The following is a 13,850-nucleotide window of genomic DNA, read 5'->3' as shown; positions in this document are numbered from 1 at the left end:
ATAAATGATTCATTAGCTTGTGGTCTAGAGATGGTGATAATTGAGAGGAGGCTAGTTGTGTTATTCCATGTCCCGTGGCCAATAGTGTGCCTCCCATTGTGGTCACTTTTAACAGTATGATGCATTTGGTTTTTCTGTACCTTATATTTGCAAGAAGAAATCTACAGCGTTTCCCAACTAGCTAGCCCTGAATGCATCTGAAAAAAGTCAGTTTGAGGGATTAGACCCAAATATAAATTGCAAACTATTTTCTTTTATAAAATTATGTCAAAACATGGAGTTTTTTGTGGGCCATGATGTCTGTGGTTCTAGTTTTCCTGTTGTTTCAACCATTGGCACTAGTCAGACCGTTCAGCATGTTGACTCTGGTCTCTGATTGGCTATTCAGTTTGAAGAACCAGCGCACGAGAAGAGGAACAGAAGGCTTTTCTCATTTTGCATCTGTACCATAAGGTTGTTCATAGCTACTGAACCAAATACGTGACCAAGAAGAGGACAAACTCTGACGTACTGTATATTTCACTTTAATGATTGAAATTATAAAACTTGACATAGAAAGAAATAGAAACAGAAGTAGAAGCGTTAGGGATAGCAGAAACAAAATATCCTACTTACTGAGGAAAAATAATACTTTGAAGAGATACTTGTTTTTGACAAAATGTATTAATACAGAACTTGAAAGTAAAAGCAACAGAACGGTGTGAACTGTTTGTAACCAGATGTTTACGACACATTGGCCTCCTGGTTGATGAGGGGATTGAGGTCCAGTTTAGTCTTCTCCAAAGCTGCAGTCTTGGCTCTCCGTGACGGTCGCACAGCAGGAACGGACTGGGGAACATTTTCTCCATCGCTGTAGCTTAAAACAAGATATATATGAGATGAGTGACACTATAGTTTATATATAACTTCATGGTGTCTAAAATAATAACTCTGAGGTCACCTCTCCTCTGATGACTCGGCCCTGCGGCTCTGCTTTCTGCCCCCTTTGGCTGCACAGACTTTCCTTTGACCTGTGAACAAACACTCCGGTTACCTGACAGTGCTGAGTCCACATCTTGTCTCAGGTGGACGAGAGCTCTAAAAATACATTGGCACTGTGGAGAATTGCAGTTTTTCGATGTGTAAACAGAACCTGCATTACCTCTTTTGGGTCTCCTGGTAGATTTTGATGGATCGTCTGTTGCAGCATCTGTGGAAACACAGCAGTCACATTCATGTTTCTGCATTGTTGTCTTCACCAACACTGAGCAGGATGGACTGAGGCATTTTAACAACTTATTTGAGATATAATCAATTATAAAAACTGAATGAGTTTTCACAAATGTGCATTGTAAATCTAGTTGAGTATGGAGAAGTCAAAGATGTAAAGTAGCTTTGTCTTTTTAGAGCTGTGTTTGCATTTGTACCATCTGCATTGACATCCAGAGGCTGCAGTGCGTTGGCACGGAGGAGATCAGCCTGTTCTGTTGAGTCCACCAGCGCTCCAGCCATCTTCTCCAGAGCACGGAGACAGACACGATCCTTCACAGACTGCAGGAAAGTAGAATTAGACATGAGGATTTTGAACAGAATCACTGTAAAGCTATAACAGCTGGTCCACCACCATGGTACAGACTAAATGATCACAGTCTGATGGATTCCTATGACAGTTTGTACAGATATGGGCTTTACGGGATACACCCTATTGATTTCTATCATCTCCGTCCTCTGCTGAAAAGTCAGTGAGTGTGAATGGTTGTTTGTTTTTTCTGGGTTTTCCCTGTGATATACTGGCTGGGACAGTCTCCAGCCCCCCTGTGATCCACTCAAGGACAAACGGTTACAGAAAATTCATGACTGCTTTGGTGGTAGGGTTTGCCTTTATCTAATACTTTGGTTCATGAAAACCTCAGCTGCACTTTGTGATTAGTGTTAAACTATCAAATGCTAGCAATGCTAACACACTGAACTGACACGGAGAACCTTTTATACATCCTCCTCCTGTCAACATGAGGACAGGCTTCAGAGGCGCTTAATAGCAGCAGACTCATGTCTTGTTTACCTGTACAAGCTGCTGCAGCAGCGTCAGCAGGTCCTTCCTCACAGTCTCGTCTCTGCTTAGCTCCAGGTTACTTAGAGTCTTGGCATAGAGACGCACCTCAGGGGCTGTGGGGTCGCTCAGCATCTCACCACATATGCGTACTGCCAAGTAGTCATGGACATACACCTCCTAAGGACAGACAACAAGCAGTCAGATCAATTCAGTTTGAGCCTTGTCATTTTTAAATCTTTTAGAATATCCCCAAGTACTTTATTTCAAATGTGCTCTTAACATGTTTTTATTTTTACTGGAATTGCAGTTTGCAGCAGACTTTATTAACATTTCTAGGAAGAAGGCCGTATGATGAACCTCAGTGAACTAATAAACACACGACTACTTATCGAGAATTGATCTAGTGGGACAATCCACACTAGCTTACTCAGGCGTTTCTGCACTCTCATTGTTCTCGGTGGATGCTTCTTACCTCTGTGTTAGTTGAAGGTTTAATAAGTGCATTTGGGCGGGTCAGCTCAACAAGAAGTTCCACCACATTGTTCATATCCACCTCAGCTAGTGGAGAGGTAGCTGGGGCGTTCATCAGAGTCCGAATAGTGGGCAGAAAACTCTCCTCCACAACTTCCTGGTGCGCCCTAATGTACACAAAGACAAACTGAATATTAGATTATATCACGTCATCCACTCATAGTAAGAACACACAGTTGTAAAGAATGAAATTAACAGCGGAGCTCGGTGCATGTGTGACCTGCTCTCGCGGGCGTAGAGCTGGAAGAAGACGCCGAGGCAGTGGCGTAGGCGGGTGTCGTCCTCCGTGACCGGATTGTACCACAGCAGCACCAGGCGGGAGAACATCTTGGCGCTGGAGATACGACCCGTGTACATAAGTTTGGCCAGGCCCTCCGCTGTCTCTGTCCGCAGGTCTGACACCTGGGAATGTTTGACACAGATAACTTTACATTTCTTCAAAACATAGATGCATTTTGTTTTTTAATATATCACGTAAATATTTCAATCGCACCTCACAGTCCAGGAACTCTGAAAGCATCACAAGCACACTCTGTGCAGTGTCCTCAGGAGCATCTCCCCTCCCCTCAGCCACTGCTGCGTCTTCCTCCTGCTTGTCTGGTGACTGGGAGGAAGGAGCCGTCTGAGTGGCAGCTGTTTCTGAGAGTAGCTGGAATCCAAACAGCAGGAGCAGGTCAATGATGGCTCGCAGAGCACTGATACGGATCTTTACCTCGTCCAGCTGAGCAATCTGGAAACACAAACCAATGTTAGTACGGACGGACAGCGAGGCATGGCTGTGGCTTTTAGCTAAAATACCTCAGGACTGTGGATTATATTGAAGGTCACGTTTCTGCTTCAGTTATATTGAAGTGTCAACGTTTACCTCACCGGTGTTAAATCTGAATCTGAATCTGAATGAATTTACCTGTAGCAGCAGGACCATGTGGGTTTTGGCCAGATCCTTACTGTGCAGAGTGCATGTCCCCAGACACACCACGGCCATGTTGCGGACAGCCGGGTGAGCATTTGCTATGCTGGGCAATACCTGACAGAGACGGAGAAAACATGACAATCCAATTAAATTCATGAAATAAAAAAAACAGTACTGTACATTAACTTTAAAGGTTAACTTTTTATTGTCCGTTTGCTGCTGATGTTCTGATATACACATTTTCTAGAGACCGTATTGTGTTATGTACATAAGTGTAAAGGGAGTGGCTTTTTACCAGTGAAGACATTAAGGCACTTATGGTGGGACCAATCCTTGTCTTGATGTTTATCTGCTTCAGCAGTTCAGCACACATGATCAGACACCTCAACAGAGTCTCTGGATCATTCTGAAAAGGCAAATAAATAATCAAACACAAATACAAATTAATGGTTCAGAAGGAACTTTTCTTTTTACTGTTAAAGGTAAATTATATTCAGTTACATGTTGTTGTAAAAGTTAATACAAAATCCAACACACATTAATGGATCCCAAAACAGGGTCCTCTAGTTTATGTGTTTGAAAGCAAGTATAAAAGAGGAGCACAGTTTGGGTCGAACTAAAACTCAAAACAGATTTATTAAAAAAATAAAATAATTTAAATACAAGAAGTAATTTACTGGAATAATATATTGTATGCAGGTATAATATAAACAACAACGTTTATGGAGCTCCTGGTGTGGTTTTTTTACCTTCTCAGTGGGGACCTCCTTGTCAGCCGGCTGATTACATTCTGCGGCTTCCTGGATGATCTGGTTCCTGCGATTCTCCAGTTCTGTGATGGTGTCTTTCAGTTCTGCTGCCCGGCCAAACTCATGAGCAGCGATACAATCCTCCAGAGTTTGTTTAGCCTCCAAGATACGCACCTTCACCTCTGCAAGCTGGACGGGAGCAAAAGACAGCCCAGTCATTCCTTAGCTAAAGTGTACTCTAAAGCAGTGGTTCTCAACCTTTTTTCAGTGATGTACCCCCTGTGAAATATTTTTTCAGCTAAGTACCCCCTAACCAGCAAAAAGCATTTTTAGTGTCAAAAAGTCAGGTGGCTTACCGACGTGACATCCATGTTTTGTATTAAGATGACGCTGCAGATGTGCTGGCTTCATGCAACTGTTAGCTAATTTCTCCCCACAGAAAAAACACAGTGCATTGGGTGGGTTGCAACTTGTGGACGTAAATCCAAATAAAACATACTCTTCAAGATACAGCCGGAATTTTGCCGGCTGTGGTTTGGCCTTCTTTGCCACTGTCCCTCCGTGTTTTCAAAAGAATTGCCGCTACGCTTCAACCACGACTCCATCGTTTGAGTTTTAACAGTGATTGACAGGTGATGGCAGGTACGTGACAGGTTGGGTCGAACCATCCTGGTATGGGGGGGACTCTGGGTTTTTAGGATAATGAAATTGAATAGCCTACTGAAATATAAAATTCATTTTACGAACTTATATTTTCCTGAAATATTTATTAAATAATTTTTATTTTAAAGGATTTTTGCATGGATGCTACTTTTTAAATATATGTATATTTTAAAATCTCAAGTACCCCCTGGAGTGCCTTCACGTACCCCCAGGGGTACGCGTACCCCCATTTGAGAACCACTGCTCTAGAGGATCCTTGAGTCTCCAGACGGGCAACTGCTCATCCCCCAACTGTAAAAACAACAACCACTGAGGCTCTGGGCCAGGTTACAACTCTCTAGAGGCTAGTTTGCCTTTACTCACTGAAAACATAAGCAATGGGTGAAGCCAGGACAGATAAAAGCTAAACACCTGGGCTAGGACCGACCTACTTGGAAGTTATCTGGCCTCCAAAATACACGTCAGTGCTTATTAAAAACTAGAGACTGTGGCGAAAGTGCTGGATGAACAATCAGAACGGAGAACCAAAACCAGGCTGGCATACAAAAAAAAAACAAAGAGGTTAAATGAGGTAAGAAGCAGAGACCTAACAGACCAGGACACATTAGGCAGAGATGAGTTTAGTGTACCTTCCACCCCACTAGTTAACATGTGCTTTAACCATCTGCTAGCTGGAGGCAGCGCAGGTTGAACAAGTAGAGACAAGAAGGGAAAGTAAACAGAGCATAAAAGAAATGCAGGTTTTCACACTGCAGAGAAAAGGCTACAAACTCCAAACACGTCTGAACAAAATAAAAATTTGGTGGTACTTGTGCAAATATGTTGTGTTTTCATTCATTCAGCAGTTGAAAGGAATTACAAAATCTCATTGCTTTTCTGTGTTGCCCACCTGGACCTGCTGCCGGCGGCTCGCGGCCTCATCCAGCGGCTGACTGATCTCTGCGATGGGCTCCCTCACATCCGAGATGATTTCTGCCACCTGTGTAAAGCCAGCTCATTAAAACATCAGTCCCAGATGATTTTCTGACAACTCAAACAAAAGACGTTTGGAAAAAAATAAAAAATCTGAATAAAAAGTAGAAAGTTCAGATTTTAAGTGTAACTTACGGTTTGTATGCGTCTTTGGTCATCAGGGATGAGACTGAGAAGTTTCTCTGTGATCAAGAATACCAGGGAGGAAGGGGTCTGTGGAAGAGTCAACATCTCCTGCAGAACAGCCAGCACACACTTCCTGCAAACACACAAGACACAATAAGTCTAAATAACTAGAATCAACACGTTGGGATTGTATACCTCTTGCCAGTTTATTTAGATCCATGTCTGTCCATCACATTTAAGATGAGTTAGTTAAGGCATTGTAGAAAGTTAAATTGATTTATATGTTCACTTCATTGTTTTCTTTAATATTTTATTAGACATTTATGCACATTTTTATAATTAGCATATTAATTCTTGATTTATTGCCAAAGATGAGTTTTGTGAAGAATCAGAATTAAATCATATTTCAAGGAAATACAGAAAGTTAATCAGCCATTTTCAAGATAAAACTATTGTGACGTTTTCTGTCACATATAACGTCTCATGTGTTACCGTCTTTGAGACATGGACTGCTGTTTGGACAAAACGAGACATCTGAAGACAGAAGATTAGGATGTCTTCGTAAAGATTCCTTCAAAATGTTTGATAACTCTGTCGATTGAGAAAGTAAGTGACAGACTCATCGACTCACGCTGCCTCACATCGGTCAGATCATAACCACAAAGGAAACGTATTTAAGAATACTACTTGCACTGCATATATTTAAAAACAGCTTACTAATAACTGTATTGTTGTCACACATATGGAAGAAATTACAGACGTGGACAAAACTGTTGGTACCCTTCTGCTAAAGAAAGAAACTAAGAAAAGTAATGATTAACTAAAATTTACTGAAAATGAATCACAATCAGACGTTGCTTTTGAATTGTGGTTCAACACAATCATTAATGATGGTACTCCTAAAAAAGATTGAAAGTAATTTGTTTCTTTAATGTATGAGCACCAACAATGTTGTCCAAGTGTGAATCTTGTCCCAGCCTTGAAGAGAAAGACTGAATCATTCAGTAGTTTCCAACAAGACTCTTCTCTCCCCAGCAGCACTTGTTCTCCTTATCGTTATCTGTGTTTCCCTCATATCTTACAGCTGCTGTCCACATGGTTGTTAAGGTGATTTTCTCACTGAATCTCTCCTTTGTTTTGTTTTTTTTTTCTTCTCCAAACTATCTCTTACCTTCCACCTTCCTCATTGGTGTCTAGACAGCCGATAAGATGGATGAGCTGTTGTGAGATAAACTCTTTAGTCATGGCCAGCTCCAGCTGCTTGAAGTCGGCCCTCTGCTCCTCCAACAGCACAGGGACAGCCTTCAGATATCTACAGTCAGAGTCAACAGCCAAACGACAGCTTTCAGAGTCCAGTCAGATGTGATGAGCATTCAACCACACACTAAATGACACAACTTGAACTGCTGGGGGAAGGGTGTCCAGATTACAGTTGTACACCTAATAATATATAATGCAATCATACTCAATGCAACACTGCACCACCATTACCTACAAGCAAATGCTACACACAGCCATGTCAGCAATTAGCTAGCCACTTAGGGATTCATACAAACCGGCAACTGGTCACCTTTCTCAAATTAATTAGCAGATGAATGTTAGGAGTGCCACAGTTGATAAAAAAAAAGCATAGCGCTGTATCAGAGCACTGGAAGGGTCATAGCTGAGTCGAGAGGATTTGTGTGAAGGATTGTGGATTTAAGATTAAAAGGCAGTGTAAACTCATGAGCAACTAATTTAGGACAATCTAGTAAACACCAGCTTAAAAAAAATAAAATAAAAAAAAGACTGGATGATTACGGCACAGCTACAACAAATTTCAAAAAGTAAATTATGTAATAAGAGCAGTCTGGTATTTTGTGTGCGAGTGTGAGCTTCTAAAACTTTAATTTGTAAGTGGTTGTAATACATGATCTTTGAGGCACTGAGGCATGTTAAATTGATGAATAGCTTCTTTTTTGATCTTGTACGGAAAACCACAGCAACGCTCAAGAGTACAGAGTATCAGAAAATGTTATTTTACTTGTTTGGCAGTGATAAAGTATGTTTCTATAAATGTTACACTTTAAGAATAACTAGCCAGGTTAAGTTCAACATAAGCCATTAGTTAGCCACACTATTAAAGAAGTTATTTAAGCCTTGTGTTAGCACACAGTTACATACAGAAGGATTTCCTCTGAGAACTCTGCCTTCAGATACCTGGAGTTACAACATGGTCATTATGGCAACTGTATTTTTCTTATATGACATTCAACTGAGAGCAGTGATACTATAAATGTAATCCAGTGAATGAGTGTGTTTTCTTACCCACAGAGGTAGCTGGCATAAGTGGAAGCATCTGGTAACACCTGATCCAGCATTTCATCACCTTCATCTCCTTTCGCCTTGATGAACTCACAGAGAGCTCTCCAGTAAAGCACGTTTTCACAAGTCAGAGAGTCCACCGGAACCAGCTTCCTGTTAAAAGCACACGTCTTTAATCTCTAAAAGCAGAACATTTAATTCATCAGTTACATGATGAGAGAGGCGTGTCTGAGTGTACCTGTTGTCGAGCTGCGTTTTGTTCTGCAGCAGCTCTTCGGTAGGTGTCCTTTGGAAGATGGCTTTCAGGGTATCCAGAGCCGTTTCAGCACAGTTCTCTACGTCCAGCCTGTGGAGCAGCTCGATGATGTTGCCGTCTAGCCGAAGCAGCCAGGCTGGCAGTAGACGAGCGCAAACAACCTCCTTCACCGCTTCTACAAAACACAGCCAATCAGACATATTGATTGGATTCCAAGGAAAATTAACTGTAAATTAGTAAGCAGCAAAAAGGTCAAAATAACTGAAGAGTACCAGTTTCTGCAGTGTGAGAATTTGCTGTTTTTTTGTTTTGAATATTGCAGGTTTTACATTTCCTGTTGTTCAGTGTGTAACATGTTTAAACAATTGAATAAACAATCAGATAGAAATCAGTATTACCTGAGGTGTCACGGAGACCTTGTTGCAGCAGGCCAACTCTCTGTGCGATGGTCAGAGCTTTAATGTGAACCTTGTCAGCCAGAACCTTAAAGAGCAAACCACGACAGATCCAAGCTCAGTTGACAAAATTAAGTAAACAGTTGGTACCGAGTGTGTGCATTCATCTTTTTTACATTTGAAAGTAAGCACGGGCTACCTGGTAGGCTAGCTTGCGGACATTCTCCTTGATGTCCCGGGTGCGCTTCAGTACTTTGGGGAGGGTCTGAGGTGACATTGCAATGCAGGACAAAACGGCACGTCGCACCTCAGCATTAGAGTCATTTTCCAGAATCAACATATACGCTGAAAAGGAGTGAAGTGAGCCATTAGTTATAGGGGCAGTGATAAAGTCAAAGATACACAAATAAAAACAAAACACACTACTTCAAAGACAAGTGATTAAAAAAGGTTTAGAATCCAATGCAGCAGAAGATAAAAAAAAAAAACGTCTTTGCAGAAGTTAAAAACTGCAGAACACTTGGATTGGAAGTTAGACAATATGTTAAAATGTCAGTGATTTATTTTACAATAAATAAATCTACAATTCTATAATTTATTGTATTTCAAAATTAATCTCAAAAAACAAACCACTGATGGTCGGACAGTCAGGATCCCTCGGCTGCTGAAGGCGAGTCATGGCCAAAGCTGCCTGAATCCTCACGTTGGGGAACTTGTCTGTGACACGGACCAGCATGGCTTGATGGATGCGATCAAAGAGATCATCATCAATCTGGGCATTCTCTGCCATGCTGCCCAGCAACTTGTTGATGAGCTGGCACACACGGAAACGTACCGCATGGCTACTGGCTTTATGAGACTGCAGAAGAAGGCAGAAGACATCAAGGTCCAAACATGATGTTACAAGGAGAGATTAAAAATATACAGGACAAAGAAAGGGTTCAATATCACAGTAGAGTGTAGGAGGAGAAAAAACGATTTCTATATCACATCAGAGCTTCTGTGCTCAGCAACAGAATATTTGCTCTGAACACAAAAATGTAATAATATTCATACTTCTAACAGGAAGTTGAAGATGAAACTCAGAAATGGATGATCATCGTCGGTTTCTTCCTCTTCCTCTTCCTCCTCCTCCTCCTGCTGCTGCTCCTCCTCCTCCTCTGTTTTAGCAGGTGGTTGGAAGCTCGTGGCAAACCTGGCGACAAACTCGATGACATTTTCAACCACAGGCTCACGTTTGTAGACAATCATCGCATACTTCAGGTAGTGGACAAACTCCTCATGGAACAGCGTCTTGTCCTCAAGCTGGGGAGGGAGGAGACGAAGGATGTGATCAGTAACAAGCAACAGGGAACGCAAACCATTAGGAACGAACATTTAGGTGTAAAATAAGATCTAGGGTTTGTAGCAATATTCATCCACAACTAAATAATTAACCATCTCGTGGGCCAACAGGGACAGGTTTGCTTTCTGTTTAGAGAGAAGCAGCTTATTTGTTGTAGCAAATATGCTCCAGCGTTAAAGTCACAGTTAATATTGGGCTTAAAATGTCTGTTTAGACATGATTTTATTTAGTATGTATGGCTCACATGTCTTCTTGTGCTATAACACACTGTAATGTATTAGTTACACAGCTAGATAGATGGATAGTTGCAGCAGCAATGTACAGACACTCATAATACCATATATAATATATAACAAAAAACTAAATAAACAATAAAATAGAATAATAAAAACCTATATACACAATATTTACAAGAATAATAAAATAATTGACTATTAAATTGTATTGCATTGTATAATTTTCAGATTTTAAAGTACATTTAAAGCGTTGTTTAATATTCTATAATAGATTTATAGAATATCTTGCTAAAAAGATGAGCACTTGTACTCCTGTGTTGTCCTGGCGTTAATATAAATAAGGAAAAGCGAACTTTCATTTACTGCTTTTATATGATTAGGACCTGGATTGGATAATAATGTCACTTTGTGATGAGTCCATACCTTGTTGTAGCGGCTCTTCAGGCTTGCTACCAGCTTTGCTTTGTTATTGTGGCCCTTCTGAGCGCGCTGAAACGCCTCCTTGATGTCTATTTCGTTGTCTGCAGTCATGTTTTCCTTCATGAAAAGCACAAATGATACACACAAATATTAAAACAGCCACCGCAGCAGTTTTTCCCCCTAACCCTAACGTCTTTGCTAGCTAGCACCGTTAGCCTGTAGGTGTCTCGTGAGCAAACTAAACCCCACCTCGATCCAACTCCCACTGAAACAAACGCAGCAGAACAACGTTAACACCGTTAAAGGGCAAACGACGGCGTCCCCTCGAGACACAGTGTATAATGATTTATCAAACTATAAAAGAAACAATCGTTTCGTACTGAATAACGTACACTTATAAGTATAAGAAATAAACGTCGCTAACCTTTTCCCCTGTCTTCTTCTAGTGTAACTGCTATGCCGCCTGTTTTCAAATTCAACTGTCGTGAGTCATCGCGAGAAGAGAGGCGGGTGATCTCGTTCCCTACGTAATGACGTGTTTTGTATGGAGCCCTGCGTTTAGTCTCACAGGCGGAGCGACAACGTTCAATAAAATTCAAAACAGAGGTAGTAATTTGATTTATTTGAAAAATATATACAATAATATGCCACATACATATATACATATATTTTTTTAATCTTTTCTCTTTTAAATTAATCATTTCAGTATTACCAAAGGGGGATGGTCTTCTGTCCTTATCTGTTTTTAATGTAAACTAGAACCCTCTTTTGAACACACTGAATTATTTCCGTCATTTTGCTTATTTAATTAAATGAGGTAATACATTCAAAATAAATTATCAATGATAATTCGTTTTGAAAAATAAATCCTAATTTTAAAACGTTCAAATCATTCCCTTTAACGTATTTACTTTGACATCAGTTAATATTCCTAAAATATGTGAACAGTTCTATTTAAAATAACTAAAACAGTATTAACGATGCCAAGTTTAATAGTTCTCAGACTCTCAGACTCCAGTTGTTGTAGACCACACATTTACAATTAGTTTACATCAGTCACACCAGATGACAAGCGGGTTTGTTCCTCGTCATTTCTAATTTAAAAACATATAAAAATCCATGTAATCATATGACTTAATGGCAGGTACTATAGATGCATGGCATTAAAGCTATTTGTACCAATGTGGAGCCACTGTGATTGTGTGATGTTCAGGGCCACAGCTGCCCGGACAGCTGTGGAACAGGCAGTTTACCCATGGGAAAGGGAGGAACAAGCTCTCTCCACAGCCAGACAGGGCTCCTCATTTTATGGCATCTATTTTTGGAAATCAATTCAATATAGATGATACTCTGTCAAGCTGTTTGCTTTAGACCTGCGTGCATATGGGCGAGGGATTATCATGGAGGTGTATTATCATATTAAATGTTTATATGGCCTAAATGTCTCCCCATCAGATCAAAAAGTTATGATACCATAGGCAAAAAAAAGGTGAGCACCTCTCGACATCCGAATGCTTTCCAGTGCATTTAACACCCTTAAAGTCCTATGTGTGACGATACATATCCGTGTGACCGAGGCTGGATTACACAACAGCTGCTCAGAGACCGCAGACCCCCAGGTTCCCTGCCAATTGGTTTGTGACCATCTGATTTCACCAAGTGCAGTGAGGCCTGTCCAGGTTTATGTCTCAAGGCTGCAGTATGCTTTGAACAAACTGGGTTGTCATATATATACCACATCCAAATAAAACTGAACTGTTCCAAGAAACTCCAACTAAAGATGGGGAAAAAAGCCTTTCAGCCTCCTCCTCAGTGCGCCCTTCTGCCTAATCTCCTTCCAACAACACACGCTTTAAGACTCAGAGGCATTCATTGTGTCACACTTGGTTGGAAAGATTTGTGTGAGGAATAAAAGAAAAACACCTTTAGAGCAGTAGAAGAACAAAACATTTCTGAAACTGTGTCACACAGATAGTGCTTGTCAAGTTGTGTTCAAATAACTTACCAGACTAACTGACACAGAAAGCCTGTGTAGGTATTATTATTATCGTCTTGTAGTTTAACTGCCATGTCTGCTGTATCTCATTGTGCTTGAACAGAATTTGTAGGTGAGTGAGTACACTGAAATAGCCCCAAACAATTGGTGGGTGAACAGGACCATTATGCAGGAATGAGGCTATAAAGATCAAATCAGCTTTGTCCAAACTGCTTTGAACACCCTCTCCACCTCAAACATTTCCAGTGTCAGATGTCTGACTATTCCACCAAGTTTCCCAAAGCAGCATCATGTCATGATTTGCTATCCCTGTGGAAATATAAGCAAACCAAGGATTACACTCTTTCTCTTTAAAAGTGACACAACTATGGATCAGACACAAACACATTTCCAAAGTTGGACAGCATAACTTTCCGGCAGACTGTAAACCAGCCTTCAATCTTCTCTCGGGTTATCTCAGCACGTAGACGTTTCGATGTCCTGCATCACTAATGGTAGACTTGAGCTTAAAACACATTAGCATTTATGAGGAGGCAGTGGTTCAAGAGATGCATGTCAATGAGATGCAATATAGAGATCTAGCCGACATGGCAACCAGAATTTCCGGGGACATTTACCTACTGTGTATATTTGTATTTGGCATATTAAACACATATGAACACATACAAATTTACAGTTTCTATTGTTCCACATATTCTGTTGATCCAGTTGTGTCTTCTTTTGCACATGGCTTTTGATGTATTTGACCATTTCGTTTGTTGATAACTCCCTTTGCTGCTGTGTTTTAAATATTCCCTTAATAAAGGTACATGTCATGTTATCTTATCTTATCTTATCAGAAGAGACTTTTTCACTTAAAACTATTCGTCTCATTATACCTGTGTGTCACAACCGATTCCACATTATGGACCA

At 40.7% G+C, this 13,850-nt stretch overlaps 1 protein-coding gene across 2 annotated transcripts; it reads right to left on the bottom strand.

The window, feature by feature from the left end:
• Nucleotides 1–508: 508 nt before the first annotated feature.
• On the bottom strand, nt 509–11,399 carry ncapg (non-SMC condensin I complex, subunit G). 2 transcript variants are annotated; one of them, XM_084559925.1, is made up of 22 exons: nt 11,367–11,399; nt 10,946–11,059; nt 9,998–10,246; nt 9,572–9,800; nt 9,141–9,286; nt 8,945–9,029; nt 8,529–8,721; nt 8,294–8,443; nt 7,158–7,298; nt 5,996–6,119; nt 5,778–5,867; nt 4,226–4,414; nt 3,772–3,882; nt 3,471–3,590; nt 3,057–3,293; nt 2,784–2,965; nt 2,505–2,670; nt 2,042–2,209; nt 1,407–1,530; nt 1,142–1,189; nt 941–1,010; nt 509–856 (listed from the first exon to the last, which is right to left on the bottom strand). In XM_084559925.1, the coding sequence occupies exons 2-22, from the start codon at nt 11,051–11,053 to the stop codon at nt 724–726; spliced, it is 3,063 nt and encodes a 1,020-aa protein (XP_084416051.1). In that variant the 5' UTR covers nt 11,054–11,059; nt 11,367–11,399; the 3' UTR covers nt 509–723. The 2 variants fall into 2 exon arrangements, with proteins under 2 accessions (XP_084416051.1, XP_084416052.1); XM_084559926.1 differs by having other exon boundaries at nt 509–850.
• Between the last annotated feature and the right edge of the window lie 2,451 nt (nt 11,400–13,850).

Source organism: Chelon labrosus, assembly GCF_963514085.1.
Source record: "Chelon labrosus genome assembly, chromosome: 2".
In the NCBI taxonomy this organism is placed as follows: Eukaryota; Metazoa; Chordata; class Actinopteri; order Mugiliformes; family Mugilidae; genus Chelon; species Chelon labrosus.
This window is presented reverse-complemented; position numbering and strand designations above follow the sequence as displayed.